Genomic DNA, 17,814 nt, shown 5'->3' with positions numbered 1-17,814 from the left:
GTGCCTTTGTCAATTACAGTATACACAGAGAGCCTAGTTATTCCACAGATAATTTTGGAACAAAGAGCTATGACAGACTTATAGGGATGATGGAGCCTTGAGTGCTGGTGAGTATTGGTAAGGGTAGTTAGACAAAAGAACACTAGGAAAAGCTCACATGCTGATGACAGTCCCATGAGGCAATGTTGTCCTTATTGACATCGACTAGTCTAAGACACATTCACTTGCCTTGCAAATGGGCTTATTCAAAGCATAAAGCTTGAGTCTTTCCCCCTACTTGCATTTTAAAACACACTGGAACTGAATAATTCTTAGGAATGTGTTAAAAGCGTCCCTTAAAAAATGAGAATGAGTTATAATATGCATCTTTAATTTTTTCACAAATAAAAAGTTCTCAGTTTCCATAAAAGGCAAAACTTGCATCAAAAACTTCCATGTTTAGGGTGCTGCAACGGTGGCTCAGTGGCAGAATCCTCGCCTGTCAAGCCAGAGACCCGGGTTTGATTCCTGGAGCCTGCCCATACCAAAAGTAAAAAAACAAAAAACAACCTTCCATGTTCCACGCACTTCCCAAACAAACAAAAATTCAGCAAATGGTGCTGTCATAAGGGGATACTCGCATGGAAGAAGAATGAAATGTGACCCTTGCCATACACACACACACACACACACACACACACACACACACACACAAAACCTTTCACGTTGCACAAAAGTTTCTCAGACCCACAAGTACGAGTTCACACTCCCAAGCCCCACATTTTTGAAAAGCAACTAAAGTTATCACACACTTTAGAACTAGACACCTAAATTCTAAATGTTTTTATAAATATTAACTGATTTAATTCTCATAACAATCCTGAGAAAATGGTACTACTATCATCCCACTTTACAGATGAGCAAACTGAGGCATTAAAGGCCACTTGTCCATGCTCACACAGCTGGTAGCAGTGCGAGCTCACACTGTGTGTAGTTGCCACCTTAATAATAGTACAATAACGGTAAAGCGCATTGACAAGCAAATAAAGAGTGACAGGATGAAGTTGTTGAAGAAATGCATTACTTCAAGAAATCCCATTAAAAGATAAAAGACATCAGTCCTGCAACATGTTAACATAACCAGGAGTTTCCCACTGTGACTTTTCATAAAGTTAATCCTTTGTTTCCATTTAGCCACTCATTTTTGAACTGCATTGAAAAATATGTGGGAATGCCAGTAATATGGGATAAGCCTTGGGGCAATCTGTGTTACCCAAAAATGGAGTACCTCTTGCTATCCAGATAGGAAAGGGATCTCTCATGGAACTAGCAACTAAAACTTTAATTTTTTCTTAAGTTTCAACATCTCATTTGGTTTACACCTTTAAATCCCTCTGAGTAAATTAAATTAGGTTAGCATTTCAATGGGAAAATAACTGTGATGCCAGAAAAGCAAGATAGTCAGCATTCTTAAAAAAGAAGAAAGTAAAGAAATAGGAAAGGACGACTAAACAGGATAAAGCGTTAAGAGTAAGAATGAGAAAAAGAGGAAAAAACCACTACTAAAGAAAGTCAGCCACCTTTTCTACAATGAGGAATTCCGTAACCTTATGAATTGTCCGTGATGAAATTCTAGCATCCGTAATATTACTGCATATTACAACACAATACAATCTTATATTTCTGTAGCGCCCTTCATGCAAGCATCCCAGGGTGCTTTACAATCATTATGAGTTAAAATTAAAACTGAAGCACATACAATTCCTAATAGAATCATTTTAAAAATGCTAAACAGAACAAATAACTTTTAAGTCTAGATTTAAAAGTCCCAACAGCCAGAGCGTTCCTTACTTCAATTGGCAATGAGCTGCAAAGCCGAGGAGTAAAGCGGCTGAAGGCTCTCTCCTGTTATGTTAAAGGCTCTCCTATGTTTTTTACGTTCAGAGCATGTTATAATCAACCAGTTTCCAATGAAAGAGGGAAAAATTGGGTGTGGGTGTATCTATTTGTTTTGATTATATTCTGATTGTAGTTTTTTGTTTGTTTGGGGCCCAAACCTGCCATGTAATACAGCAGGTTTAAAATGCAAATCCAGATAGAGCAGAACCTGAGATTTAAGTAGTAATTGCAAATAAGACGCTCGAAAAGCACTCTAAAACTGTTTCTGTTTTAGCAAGAAAATCAGTTTGATTAGCATGATTTGGTTGACTTTTTTTGAACAATTAGAATATAGCATTTAACAGGCTTTCTTTCAGGCCATGTCTACCCCCAGCCTTGGCAGTATTTATTATTCTGTGCATCAGAAAGAAAAAAAAAAAGGGGAAACCTCTCATGATATGGTAATTTTCCTTGCATTAGTGATTTTGAGGTCAAAGGAAACCTGTTCAGATCTAAAACAAAGCATAGGTAAAAATCTATTAAGTGAAAATGAAGTACTTAAACAATGTTAAGCACTCTCTAAATTGGCATGGTTTAAACTCTTTTATGTTTTACTGCTGTGGAAAGATAGCGGCTATAAAATATTTGAGATCAATCCATTTTAAGTTAGATGCTTTATTAAGTTTGGCTTTTCTGATTAATATATTTGAGAGGTTATAGAGAGCTAATATCAAGCCACAGTAAAACCTTATGTATCTAAATTGACTAAAAATGATCTAGAATACTAGATACAAAAAAGGAAAACTTGCAGTCTGGAGGACACTTCTATTACTGATAATAGAATATTAACACAGAACAAAGATCTCACTGTCTAAATTGAAAGAGGGGCTAGAATGATGTCATTACAACTGGTTCAATAAAAGGGGACAGAAAAATATTTGGTGGAAATTTAGCACTTCACACAACTGCCCCTAACACTGGTTTACCACTTCCTTTATGGATCTTACTATCAGTGATACAATTGGTGAAAAGTGGTAATAATATACAATCAGTATCAAATATCTGAATGCTTGGCAGAGCAGATATTCATAACCTCTGGTTCCCATGATCAGTTAAATAAAAACTGGCCCAAGTTTTGTAATTTTAAAAAGGAAAGAAAAGAGCCTACATGGAACTTTTCTTCACAATACATGATGCTCAACAAGATTTATAATTTTAAATTGGGAAGGGACAAGTACAAAATCCTATAAGCACATTCCAAGTACGAAACTTTCTATTTTTAAATGGAGCTGGTAGTTTTATCCTTATCCATCAGATCTAGTAAGTCCAATGACTAATGTCTATACTTTCAAATAAACCAAGAAAGTTATCTGTCCACTGTTTCCAATGAAAATACCAAACGTTATCTTGAGTTTCAAAACTAAGGGCAGTTAGCCCCTACTAATTCTGCTTGGAGGGGGCTAAGTGACAACCACAGGGCTATGCGTTCAAATCTTTTAGCTCTTCCAAATGACAGATTATCTCTATAATCAGTCCTGGTAGTTTAAATCACCCTCTCAGGTCCTACATTAGAGACATGAAACTAAGGTGATTTTGAAATCAGTCAGTGTACGAACAACAAAATCAAAGACACAAAAACAAAATGCTAAAGGGAATGTAACACATGTTAAAGAAAGATTCCAGCAGTAAGAAAATGCAGAATTGGAAAACTACAAGTTGCTATTGGTACTTTAGAGATAGCAAGGTATTTCATAAAACACATCAAATTAATTGGTGAAAGGTTCTCCCCTACTACTTCCTTTATTTATCTATATGTATGACTAAGGGAGATACTTGCTTAAGCTTCCAAGGTCTACTCTTCCAGCTATATAACTGTGGATAGTCATTTAACCATTCTATATCTCAGGCTCCTCATTTGAAAATGAGGATGTAAAACTATCTATCATCTAAGGTGACAGAAAAGTTCTTGGTACACTGAAGGCACTAAACGAAAGCTAATCATTATTAATTCAAATATGATGTGTCATCCTTATTACAGCACAGGTAACAGGATGCCTGGCACACACAGTAGATCATAAATTCATATTTTTTTGAATGAATAAATATATGAATATGGGAATAAATTTCACAAGTAATGTTTTCACATGAAATACATGAATATTGGTGTTGGCTATTATTTTCAGGGAATGTGATTATTGCTTATTAAAAAAATTCAGGAAACATAATTTCAGTCCAAAATATTAGGAAAAACAGCTAATACGAAGTCACGGTTTTAAAAATATATGTATCTATAGCAAAACTGATAGGTATTTTTTAAATTGTTGCTCCAGAGTTATTTGTAATACAGACTGAAAATCCACTGAACAGTTTTAATAAATACCTATGGAAATGACTGCCAAGTTTCAGAGAATCAACATGATTAACTACTAAGCCTCATGAGGGCAGGGGCAGTTTCTTTTATTGCCTGCTTTACCAGAAAATAATAAAAGTGTGACATACATTAGATGCTTAAATGGCATCAGGAAAAAGAAAATTGAAAAATCATTTTTCTCAGGATTACTTTTAAATGAAATGCTTAAAATAATGGACTTGGAGGTATTTTTTTCCCAGATGAAAAAAGAAATAGAAAATGATCCATTGCCCTAAAAATGTGAAAGGTGTGACATGGAGTTGTGTGTGTGTATGCCTATGTGCTGCACTAGTACACATGTGCACATGTGTAGTTGGGAGTGGGGAAAATGCACATACAACATTACGTCTCTCAGGAATATATGCCTTAAATATTTTTAGAAGGAAGACATTAGACTGGTGGAAGCACAAACTGCCATTTTGTTTACAGTAGTTATAACAAAATGAATCTACCCCCATATCGGATGGGATATACATTTATCCAATATTGAATTCTGGATTCAGGGGAGTTTTGGGATATAAATGAAATATTTTAGAAAAAATCAAAATGCTCATTTTTTTATCTCCCAATTTATTTGCCAAACCCATACTCAAAGTTTGTATGACTAAGGCTTTCTTATCCCCAAGTCAGGTTTTATTCTCCTCTATTCATCTGTAGTTTAGAATTCAATGTCCAACTCGTTAAACCACATCCACCGAAAAAAGCAAAAATAACAACAAAATGCCCAAGATCCAATCTATAATAAGCTAAGTGTTTCCTATGTCTTAGGACATTTTACAAAAATAAATATGCAGTATAAAGAACTTAATAAATGTGTGTTGGTCTATTTGGGCAGATTTATGATAGGAAAGCAATAACAGAAATAAAGGTACAAGTTGTAAATCAAACCACATGTCTACTTATAGAATTTCTGCAGCTGGAGAAAACCTTGCACGTATTATCAAAGAAAACATTATTGCACCAAAAAATAAGTCTTCATCTTAAAATCAACACTTACTTTAAAACTCATCACTGGGAAAGGACATAGGCTTAGCAAATTAGGACTTCTGGAACAGTCACTAACAAGCATTTTTTACTTTAATGCTGGAGACACTGGACTCCTTTATCTGTCAGATGAGGAGTCTGGGAAGGATAATCCCTTCCCAAATCCAGCTGGATATTTGCTTAGCAAGTGGTGGAGAATTTTCTTAGGGCATTAGAGGCGAGGTATGCCAAATGCCTGGTAGCTTCCGATTCAAGAAATACGCCTGCCTCTACTATGCGAAGAGTATCTACTTAAACACAGGATGGACTTTCTGCTAAGCACAATACTCAGGGGCCCTATGGCCATATTCACTTTGGGGTATTTTATCATACAAAACAAAACAAAGCAGCCCTTAATGAGCAGCAAAATGTATATGCGAATTGTATGCTAATTGTTCTCACGTGAATGAATCAAAACTCCACAGGGCAGAGAAAAAAGCCTTAGTACTTTTAATGCTTGAGGTTAGGTCCTGTGTCCTATGGGACAGAGGGACTATTTATATGATAGGCATCTTTCACCAGAGCATGGTCATCACCAAATCTCACCCATAAAGAATTTATAAGAGTAGTTCTGTCAATCTCTGTATACACTTTGGGCTTAGACTTTAGGGAGCCCGAGTTTCTCACCTTTAATAACTTTTGAGGGAAAAAACAACAAAGAGGCAAACAGAAAATATGTCATAATTAAAATGCTCTGAGTCTGAATATGAGATTCATAAATTCATTCTAGAGAAAGAAACAGAAGGAGATGATGGGGCAAACACAAAGTAAATTCCTCATTTGGAGAACAGGTGAAATTTTTCTCCTAATAGTAAACATTAAATCAATTTCAAATAATTGCTGCCACTGCTAAACTACACATACTTTTTGTGAAATATATATATACATACACATAGATAGAGAGAGAGGCTGCAATTCTAACGCATGTTGCGGTTACAGCCCAATCTCATCACTTAATGATCACAGTAGGGTTTCCAGCTATACACAGCCATGAGTTCTTCCGAAGGCCTCTCTACAGAAATACACCAATGTATGACTCCAAAACCAACTCGTGAATTTCATTTTGTCATTCTGTTTAATGTTATAATTGTCTGTATTCAATTCATTTCCCATGATAACATTAAGTAAATTCACAATTATATTTATAAGCCACAGAGAGTTGGAGTTTATTGGCTGAATGTTGATGTCATTTAACAATTAGTTCTCACTGCTTATATCAATAAATATTTGTACTAGGATCCTCTTCTTCAGCTCACAGTAAATGTCTTAAATCTCTGCCTGAATTTACTCCCAAAATCAATGTGCTATTTAGTAACATGAAGATTTATGAGATTACTATATCAGTATTTATATACGTTTCAACACTGACAAAAAAAAAAGCTTATTTCCAGAACATTTCAAAGTTTTAAATGAAAGTAACATGTTATCTGGAATTGTCTGGAAAACCCAAAGTTCTAGATAACCCTGTTTTATTATCCTATTGATTTAACTGTGTATAATTAATTTAAATTGCTTTTATTCAATCATTATAAATTCACACCCTCTCTACTCCAAAGTTGAGAGGAAAGATAGGAGACCAGCTGAAGGTATAATTGAAATAACAAAAGCAGTCTGTTTTGAATTTCAAGAAATAGATACTTAGCATTTTACCTGTGGCTATAGCTTACCTTAGGAGAGTACAGAATGCAATCATTAATTCTAAATTTAATTTACTTCATTCCTAAAACTGCTAGCACATACCAAAATAAAACTGTTGGACTATAAAGTAGCAACCCTTAAATGCATGGAGTTCACATCAAATAATGCAAAAGCCCATGAACTCCCTTCCAAAAATACTCAATATCTTCATAAGTATCACATTAAAAATGCTTTCTGAGAATGGTTCCCTATCCCAATTGCAGAAATGTTTATAGCAGTCATACAATTTAAGTTCAAATGACTTCCGGACTAATAATTTAGAATTATATTTTAAACCTGAATTAAAAGAAAAACAAAAATTCAGTGAAAACCTCGTTAGATGAGCACTTCACTATAATAATATAATGGAATATGCTAAAAATGGGTATGGGCACTGAGGAGTGGCATTAAAACACATTTACATGGTGACCACACAGTAACGCATTAAGAGTATGTTCACAGAACCCTTTTACTTTCTTATTTCCAATCACCTGAGCAGTCTCAAAACAATGTTTGGCTTCAAATTTAGAAATAGGAACAATCTCTACCTAGAGTTTTTGGTGGAAGTGTCTCTTTTTCTTCCACCAAAAGTCACTCGGAAATATCAAGTATGATGTATTTATGTCTCCTTTTAAAAATCCCTGATAGCATAACAAAGATCTCAGAGGAAGAATAAGATTCCACTAAAAAAATAAATTAAACCAATGGCTTAAGACTGGCTACAAAACCCTAATGAATAGTAGCTATTCAATCTTTCAATACAGCTAACAGATTTTTATTCTTATCTTCATACTTATTTTTACTAAATGCACTATTTTTTTTCTTATAATGAAACAGTATCCTAGACCTGTACTCTTATCTTATTCAGAGAGCATGGCAAAGCCTCATAAATTAACACTCACATTGACATTTCCACTCACCACATCTTTGTGCAAGTAGTATCACTTTTATTGTTGCTTAATTAAGAGTGTTCAGGACAAAGTAGCTACCACGCTCAGTGCACTCAGAAAAATCTAAAAACTAACTAGAGCAGTCTTCTCCTGAACTGTTTTTCCTGCAAACAGTCCTTCCCTCTTTCCCAAGGGAGAACATGCGTAAAGGCTCTGTTCAGAATGAATCAGGCATCATTTAAAAGGTCACCAGTGGTCAAGTCACTTTGCATTTCTGGCAGATTCTTGCTTCAGATACCAGTTGCTTTAGACCGTGGAGCTCCATCAAACCACAAACTGAGCTGCCCATGATGTTTCATTATTTATTATATGCTATGCTAAGTACCTGTGAAAGGGGGCACTCCTTGGCCAATGAACTCTGATTCATATCTTTCAGTAAGTCCTTCAGCGCATTCCTTACTGTGGTGTGCGACCACTGTTCGGGAGGCAAGTCTTCTAGTTTGGGGCAACTATTTGAGACATAGATTAGAAAGGGGATTATTACAAGATTGCATCCCGCTGCAGAACATTCCTTTAAGACAGACAGATTTCATTTTGCGCATCAAACAGATGCATCTGGAGATTGCTCTCGGTCTCCTGATTGTTCCGATTAGTTAATTACTTTATACAACACATCTGCTGTATCGATGCATGAATTATACATCAGCTGCCTGTGGTGGCTATTTTTTCATGTTACTTCTACCTTCCTGCTCTGATGCGCTTGGGAAGACAATTTAAGGTGTGCTGCTTTCTCACGATCCACCGTGAAAAGCATTAACGTATTAACCGTTTTCCGTTCATTACTCTCTTCATACGAATCAAAATGTTAAAGAAATATTTAAATAAATAAGATCGCAGCGGTCGGGAATAAAGCAGTCTTTCACAAAATGTACACAGATGGCACTGTTCATGATATGCAAAAATATTTTTCTCTTAAGTAAACTTTATGTAAAATGCCTTCTTGTAATGCATCATTTAATTGACTAAATGTAAAGTCTTCTTGTCTTAGGATACCCTCCCCAAACCCACACATTTCAGGGAAAAGGTGGGTTTTAAATGACATATGGACATCCGGGAAAAAAAGGTAGGATCAAGGTAACAAAATCCATTTGGATTAAGCTTTCTGAAACATATGGTAAATAAAAATTTAAAATGGGCCAGAGAACCTTTATTTCAAAAAATAAACCAGGTAAGTAGAACTTTTCACACCCTGGAACTGCTGTCTTGACTCACCTGTGTAGCTGAATTTTCAAGGTGACCACATGATACACATCCTGAAGCATGTCTGCCACGGTGGCATCAGGGGCGTCTGTCACGTAAGACAGTGGAACTGGATTCCATTTTCCAACCTGGATTAGCCCTATTGGAGATAAAGAGAATATATCACAAAATATTCTACCCTTCACATAAGGTATGTCATAGAAAGTTGTTTTTTTTTTTTCCCCAAGGCCCCCACCACAAGCAATATTGTTATTTATATTTGAATGATTCCCTTCCCTCTAAAAGGCAGGTCAATGAGAATAGTCACTGCTCAGCTCTCCAAATTGTGAAATTATGTAAATGGCTGTAGGGGCTGTTTATTATTTTGGAAATAAAATCCCATCAATAAAACCTATGCATAAGGCCACATTTTCCTAACTTACAGGAACTCCTAATAAGACATAGCTGAACCAGTTCTAAATGGCTTTACGATTTAGATAAGATTCTCTATTGCAGTGGGAATCAGCATTGAAAAATACTTTACAGCCCATAAAACCATCAGAAACAGAATAAAAGAAACAGAACTAGATATTCAGTCATAAATGCAAATTGACTCTCAACAGTCCATCTGCTCAAATTCGCTCCTCACTTCCTTGTGGGTCCTCAGTGGAACAGATTATTAAGGTCAATAAGCATACTAATGATTCAGCTGAAGTAATTTAAAAAAAAAAAATCTACCTCGACATTCCACATGAGCAAAATGTGTGTTAACTAAACCAAACTGAATTAAGCCAATTTTTTAAAACCACAGTCTATAAGGAACCAATATAATACATGGGCTACAGTCCTTTGACTAAAAATATTCAGTGCTTTCTCTGCAAGGTAAACAAAGGATGCCAAGCAATTTTTCCAACTGCACATATGCATTATTTACCTTTGGCCTGGGCAGCAGAGCTATGTGAGTATCCCAGAGACAGCAATGCCATTTCTATCAGCTGGTTGAAAAGCATATCCTTTCTCACCAACACAAATTCCGCATGCTCCTCCTTGCAATCATATTCAATGGCGTTTTCATAATGTTCCACTACACAGAAAACTGGTAGCATAGTTCCTATTAAAAGATGGAGAAAAAGAGACACAAACCAACAATCTTCAGTCTTCAGGGTGGGAGTAGGAAGTGAGGAAAAACTAACCCCTGAAAATAAAATCTTCACAACAGTGAGAGAACGGGAAAGGGAGACTATGCTACCAAGGAAAAACAGGGCACAGAAATACAGGTTCACATATGCAAATACATACATCCTTTGGAAATAAAACAGACATTAGAGAAATATTTAAATAGAATATGAACTTAGTCTTAAAGTAACTTGGGCACTGCTCTGATTTTAACAGTGCATTTTCCAAAATCAGTGGATGCAAAATTACCTTTCTGATCAAGTAATAATGCTGACAAGAGAAATGCATGTCTTGTCTGATTTGCTGTGAGTGGTATACAATGTACAAACATAATACCCTACAGTTGCCTTCAGAGGAAGCCATCTTCATGTTTCCTACACTATTTTGTTAATATTAAACTTTTCCTGTTTATGTCTAATTCTCAAGTTACCTTTGACTATAATTTTCTTTTTTTTTTTTTTTATCATTTTCTTCCTCTTTTAGATATTTACTCTACTGGCTCCACAAAAGAAATGCAAAACTTAACCAAGCTGAGGCTAATAAAAAAGACTTCAATAATTGCATAATATAGATAAATAAAATTTATTTTTATGGCTACTGATTTAATCCACCTGACTAAAAAGGTATCACCATAACTAGAGGTCTTTAAAATGAATCATCTCCATTATAGGAAATGGGATAAAAATGAGAGAGAAAAGGTAACTGGCCTTATCAGGACATATTAGGATAAAGGAATCTACATAGATATGATGTGTTCTCTTTATTTACTTTAACCCAACGAAATAACTCGATGATTAATAAGCACAGGCCACACCACTCTTTGAAGAAGTGGCTTCTTCTAGACACTGAAATCATGGACTGCTGTGGCACTCCAGGTATTTATGAAGCACACTGTCAGACTTCCAATGATAAAACCAAAAAGGGTTAAAAGCAGATGCATCTGAACTGTACTATGGCAAACTGCCAGGAGGGTCTCATCTTTAGCATAAATGATGACAAGGGTTACTTTAACAGGCACACAGGATCCCCAATTAGTCCTATACTAACATTAATGCCTCTATATGCTCTGCCTTCTGAACTCACAGAATCCTACCAACTTCCGAAGTGCATACCAAGCATAGCTAAAGTCAGGATTTTCTATTGATACCAAAGATGCCCTTTAAAAATTCTCTATTCGCTTGTTTCTGCTGAACAAAAGCTGACACTAAAGCAGCTACATTTTTCTACATGTGTGTCTTCACCAAAGCTTTAGTAAACTGCTCACAAGAGATTCTAGCTCTGACAAACAAACCCCATAAGGTTTACTTAGAAAAGCTCACAAACTCATTCGGAGGTACCCAACAGGCTAGGCATGAAAAACAAGCTGCAGAGCTTGCCAATATTCTTGTCATTCATTCATCTGTTTTATACCACAGAGAGAACCCATCAAGGATCAGAGGAAGATTTGGGGAGACCACGGCAAAAATAGCAATATACAAACTGGAGATTTCTTCCTTGGCTTGAAGGTACTTTCACAAAATTTTCTAAACAAATGAACAAAAACATCCGATTCCTTTTTCTTAGTACTGCTTTCTCATCTCAGCCATAATTTTTATCTAGCACCTGTCAAACAGAAACCACACACATGAAAAATAATGTAGGGGGAAAACTAGCAAAAGCTTTAGTAATTTTATTGTTTGGAATAAGCAGAGAGAACCTTATATAATTTAACTGCATTTAAAAAATAAGTCACTAAGAATGTAATACTAAAAAATAAGTATTTGAGCAGAAAGTGTAATTACTGTACTTTGGTCTCTAACCCCCACCCCAATCCTGATGTCTTCAAATAGTTGCATTAGTAAAATGAAAATGTATGCATTGATTTTTTTTTTTTACCCTTATAGGATGAAACAGATATGTTCTACTATATACTTCTCGTTATAACCAGGGAATAATTGTAGATTTTTCAAATTCAGTGATATATACTGGATTTACTTTGGAATTCACCGGTCAAATTTAAGAGGCACCCTATAGATATTAAAAGTAGCTACTGACGAGGTAACAAATATGGTTGCTAAATCTTCCAGCAAACTGTCATGTTTGCTCTCCTGTTAATGGGAGTAATGTTGAACAGGAGTCTTCTCTGAACCGTCTGATTATTCGTGCTAGTTTGGTGAGACTTCCAACTACAGCAACTTCATAACCTTCCAGCATTTAAAGGGGAGTGCACTGGTCACTGCTGAATGCTAAAAATACCACATGATTTAAACCTGAAGGCAGTCTTAGAAGCTTTTGCTGAAGGTTTATGAGCCTGTGTAAACAGCACGTCTGCCATAAGGAGCAGTGAAGTCTGTAGAATCCTTGTCTAAAACTGTCCTGGCATTAAAGTTTGCTGTGCAAATATCACATAATACCAGAGACAGCTGAAATCTCCTATTTAGGAATTTATGGAACTTATATGTTTGCAGGCGTCAGAAAGTCTTTTTTATAGAGCCCCAGTGCTTCACAGTACAATATTAATGCACTCTGTTTGAAAAGCCGTAATAAATTATATTTTTAATGCTCTTACTCCTGGCTTTCTTAAGATGCATACATTCTTGGCAAACAATCAATAAATAGGGTAATCATGAGTAGAGGCCAAAGAATTTGCTGAAGTGCTGTTTTTCCATTTTTAATAGATAAAGATCTAACAATACGGACTGCTGTGTCTGTTCATTTCAGGATCAATATATTCTTTGTTTTCGCCAAACCAAGGAAAAAAATAAATGATTGTATAATAAATGTTATGCATTAAACACAATGAAATTCCTCTGCCTTCTAACTTTATCTACTTAATATTCTTGGTTGCTAAAAGACGGCATTTTTGTCCTTTGCTTAGTCAATGTAAGGAAAATGTGAATCCTATACACATTTTATTCAGAGAAAAAATAAGGTCATTATATGGCACACACTATACTCAGTACAGGCAGTGATTTACGCAAACAATACCAAAGTTGTTAAACTTCATCAATTTAATATAAAATTGGTAAAGGCGTCACATAGTTACACATCCTCCCCTTATAAACTGGCCTAAATATGTCCTTCATTCATCCGAAATACACAAGCACAGCAAAAATAAAAAAAATAGTCATCAGGTTTTTCACTGCTAAATAATGAATTTGCTCTTATGAGAATAAACCACAAAAACTAACATCACAAAACTTTTACATCAGATCACATATGATTTCCACTATCTCTGAACCTGCCTTACAAACTAGTCATTTCCTGATGTTTAAGCAACAGCCACCTATAGATCCTCTACTACACTAATACCTCGTCAATGGAAGCCTAGTCGAACAGGATTTTATTTAATTTAGTCTTTACCATCCAGAAAGTCCAATAATTCCAGTCTGTAATAGAGTAAGATGCTCCCTCCAAGCACAGAGCCTACATTTTCCAAATGTGATTGACACTGCAGCCAGGAATGTAACTAATTTCAGATCAGAAAGAAAATCAAGGGAAAGAATGTACAAAGACACGTTCTGCCTCTCCACCCCCACACAAAGTGGTTTTTGGTAGACATGAGGGCTTGCAGCGTTCCATGATTTGGCTCCAAAGTATTTACCTTTCCTAAGGTTGGTTTTCATCAGATGGCCCGAGTGTTTTAAAGGCACTCCCTGCATTTTTGCACCTGTACTCCCAAGCCTTCCTCTTCCTAGCGGGCTCCCGTTCTGTTCCAGGCGGGCAATCTTGGCTGGTGGACCCTTCGGATCGCTCACATTGTTAGACATTTCTGAATGTTCTTTCCCCTGAGTTGCCTCGTTCAAATGATCCATACTCAGTTACCCTCTAAAGATCACCTGCCAGAATTTAAAAAGAAGACACGTTATAATTGGGTGGGGGTATTTGTGTGTATGTACGTATGTATGTATGTGTGTGTGTATAAATATCCTACATAAATGTTTTATTCCTAGAATCTCTCTCTACAACGTATCATAAATTTGCTTACCTAGAAATAATACAATGCAGATACTACTATGTTTCTGGGTAATAGCATTACATTTCATTCAAATTAACAGAATAATTTAGGGAAACTACCAACACACAAGTAAAAATGTTACCTGTCACCTACAAACAAAACTAAGTAGGGGAGAGGGGTTTACTTTTAGAATAAGAATTACCACAAGCATAGCTAAGAAGAAAAAAATGGTATTTATCTAGTCCCAATTTTTAAAAATTAGAAACTCACTACAGAACCTGACAGCAACACTTTAATCAAGAACAGAAAGCTTATCATAATCCAAAATATTAATTAAATCTAAAGTAGATATTTACATTTTTTTACATTCATTTTAATTTAAGAAAAAGTACATTAATATAATCTCAAAAGAAGGTAGCAAACATAATTGCTTTTTAAACCACACTCATTCTCTTTACAGGTTAATGTATAGAAAAGTTTTCTACTATCAAAGTTTCAAGAGTTATCTGAATTGTTAAAGATCTAGTCAAGGCTTGGGTCAAACATGTGATTGGATCAATTGACTCCTAAGCAAGCAGGAAGAAGTACAGGGTTTCTTCAAATATCCTAGCTACTGAAGCATTACAACACATTTGTTTAGAGTTAACAGTCAGGCATACATTAGTAAAGAACGCTGCTACCAATCAAGTTAAACAGTAAATTCATGAAAATACTTTGATACACAAATATTAGGTTGAAATGCTAAACTCATTTTTAAAAAAGTCTTGATAATTATTAGTAAAATACAACCTCTAGTTTTCAAGAATAATCTCAGTAAGCGGCGGAGTCAACATCTTAAGAAAAACATTAACAGATAATTATTTTCAGTTATAGCATACATAATTTTTCATACTGCTTATAATAAAGCACTTTTATTATTATGATGGCAAACTCACTTCCAAAATACAGTTTTCAACTACAGTTGGTAAGAACAGGTGAGTGGATTTATTTTATGAAATCTCATAGTATTTGAAGTATTGAGTTTACCCAAATACTAAGGCAATCATATTTAGGAAAACCAGAGAGAATATAATAATTACCACTTCCCTTCATCTGTCTAGTGATTCAACATATCATGTACTTAAAAAAAAAAAATGTACCTACAAGCTATTTAGATCTGGATTTGCTGAAAGATAGGCTTGCATTACAAAGGTCCTTTATAAACATATTTTTCCTCTTTTTCACTGTATTTTGTCCCATATAATCAAGAAAAAGGGCGAATGGAGGGTGATGTTAATCTGGAGTTTTAAAAGCAACCTAAGAAAGCCAACTGTAGGACTATAAAGTTTGGGAAATAATGGCTATTTATCCTTGTACTCCAGGGTGGCAGTCTGAGAACTAGAGGTTTACCGTTGATAGAGGGCCCATCTGTTTTTGGTTATGAGGTTCATTAACAATAAATGTGCCTCTTTTAACCACTTTTTATCAAGATTACTCTTTTTCATTATATTAAACTGCAGTCTAAAGCCAAAATTAGAGTGATGATTATTAACTTATTCAAAACACTCTTATGTTTTATGTGGATTATAATACAGAGCTGCTTTCTCTGAAATTAGTTGCTTTACCCTAGAGCAGGAGATGAATTTTAAAACATATGATTTGCAGAGAAAATCCTTAACCCTTGGGGCAATTTAAAAGGAATAAAAAGGGGGGGGGGTAAAAAAAGTAGACCATAGCACTGAAGTTAATGCTACAAACTACATTAAGTAGTCATGAGGTGTAACAGCACTACAAACTGTACAGCAAATACAAATGATAGATAATAATTTAGTTAATGTATGGACAATCAAAACATCATACAGCTCATGCAGAATTGTCCTTAGAATACCCATCTATAAGCGTCAATTAAACACTCAGTCATCTTGTAAATAACTGTACCTTACAAAGCAAAATTACATGCACACACACGAAAAAAAGACCCACGTTATTTACTCATTTAAACTCTACTGCCCGAGGCTAAAGTTCACCAAACCTCAGTTTGGAATTGCAAAAGCAACCTTCACCAGGCCTACCAGGATTGACAGTCGCCGGAAGTAACTAAGGTCTCAACAGATGACAGACTGAAGAGTTTCTTTTGAGTTACACATTTTAAAACCAATTTTAGTGTAACGTCTGGCTGGCATACAGAAAGCGGGCTACTTTTGCAAAATCCCATTTCCCTGCCGATAAACTAAGTCCATATATGATAATTACTGAATAAAACAGCCAACTCAGTTACAGCAATTATTTCCTTTAAAAAGAAAGAAATGCACGAAATTCCGGTTTCAGGAACGTATTTTTTTTGCAACGTAGGATCCTTTTCAATGAGTTTCTTGCTGTATGGCCTCCCACGCCCCCAAAGAACCCCACAATCACATTTAAGAGATTGTGCCCTTATCCATTCCATATGGCCGGCGCGATCCAGGCCAAGCTTTCACTGTGACCTTTTAAAGAGACAAAGAAGCAAAGTACTATCTAGAAACAGAAACACTGCAGTTTTACTGAGTGAAATTAGCAAAACCGACCTGAAACTCACCACTTCAAAACTTGACAGCATATAAATAACAAAAACAAAGGAGATTTCCTTTGCAGCCCGGGTTCTTGAAGAGAAGTTCAAGACTGATGTTTTCTATGTCCTTTTTTTTTTAATTTAAAAAAAAAAAAAGCAGCAGACCTGAAGGCGACTTCCCCTGAAATTGTATTATTTTCTCTCCCCTTACCCCCGCCCCCTAAGCGGGGGAAGGGCAGAAATAACCGTCTAGAAGAGTAGCCATGGGAGATGGGGGTAAAAAATAAAATAAAATAAAAAATCACAATTCGAAAACCAACATATATGGTCTGTAAAATGTCTAACCTCAGAGAATCGGGTTTTCAATGCGGGGGGAGGGGAGAAGATACAATTGATCTGACAAGTGATTCGTTGCGGGGGGGGGGGGATCGCAAAAACAAAGCAAAACCCGTTATGAGCTGTGCACTGTGGTGGTGCTGGGGAGGCGAGGTGGTGACTGGGGATTCTCTTTAAAAGGAGAGAAAAAAAAAAAAAAAAAAACAACCACTGCGGACAAGGTCTCCAGAAAGGAATAAAAGGTCCTCTCGGTTCCTTTCCTCCCTCCTGCTCGCCCGGGTTCTTCGGTGTGAGGACAGAAAGTCTACTTCTGGCTGTCACTTGCAATACTGTTCTTCAGTCACCCCGGAGAACACAGGGAGGGAAAGGCCACTTCGCCCCCCCCCCCTTCCGACCGCCCTCCCCCCGCTCCCCAACAAATGAGACTGGTATTAACAAACCTTAAACTTTCTTCCCACAGTCTCGCACCCCCAACGCGGGCATCTACCGGGGGATGGAGAGAGTGGGGGGCAGGGGGTCGCGGAAAAAGCCCCGGAAAGGCACTAAAATGCCACTTTTGATTCTGCCCTCGCTGACAACAGCCTCGAGGACCCTCTCCCTGCCCATTGACGCGGGGCTGCCGTGCGTCTGGGGAGCCGAGTGAGCGGAGAGAGGAAGGGGGTTGGGGAGGGGGGAGAGGATCAGAAGGCACCCCCGGCCACCACCACCACCGCCTCAGCAGCAACAAACTCCCGCTCCCCTC

The 17,814-nt window shown here is 36.4% G+C and overlaps 1 protein-coding gene across 1 annotated transcript in view; it reads right to left on the bottom strand.

Annotated features, from left to right (window-relative positions):
• Window positions 1-17,814, bottom strand: part of SATB1 (SATB homeobox 1) — a 98,711-nt gene that overhangs the window by 60,918 nt on the left and 19,979 nt on the right. Inside the window, 4 exon segments of the mRNA XM_077130037.1 lie at window positions 8,243-8,366; window positions 9,130-9,256; window positions 10,031-10,207; window positions 13,856-14,090. Coding sequence (XP_076986152.1) covers window positions 8,243-8,366; window positions 9,130-9,256; window positions 10,031-10,207; window positions 13,856-14,066 — 639 coding nt within the window. The 5' untranslated portion in view covers window positions 14,067-14,090.

The sequence above is a fragment of the Tamandua tetradactyla genome, chromosome 15 (assembly GCF_023851605.1).
Source record: "Tamandua tetradactyla isolate mTamTet1 chromosome 15, mTamTet1.pri, whole genome shotgun sequence".
In the NCBI taxonomy this organism is placed as follows: domain Eukaryota; kingdom Metazoa; phylum Chordata; class Mammalia; order Pilosa; family Myrmecophagidae; genus Tamandua; species Tamandua tetradactyla.
The sequence above is the reverse complement of the archived record's forward strand: the minus strand, read 5'-3'. Positions and strand labels throughout refer to the sequence as shown.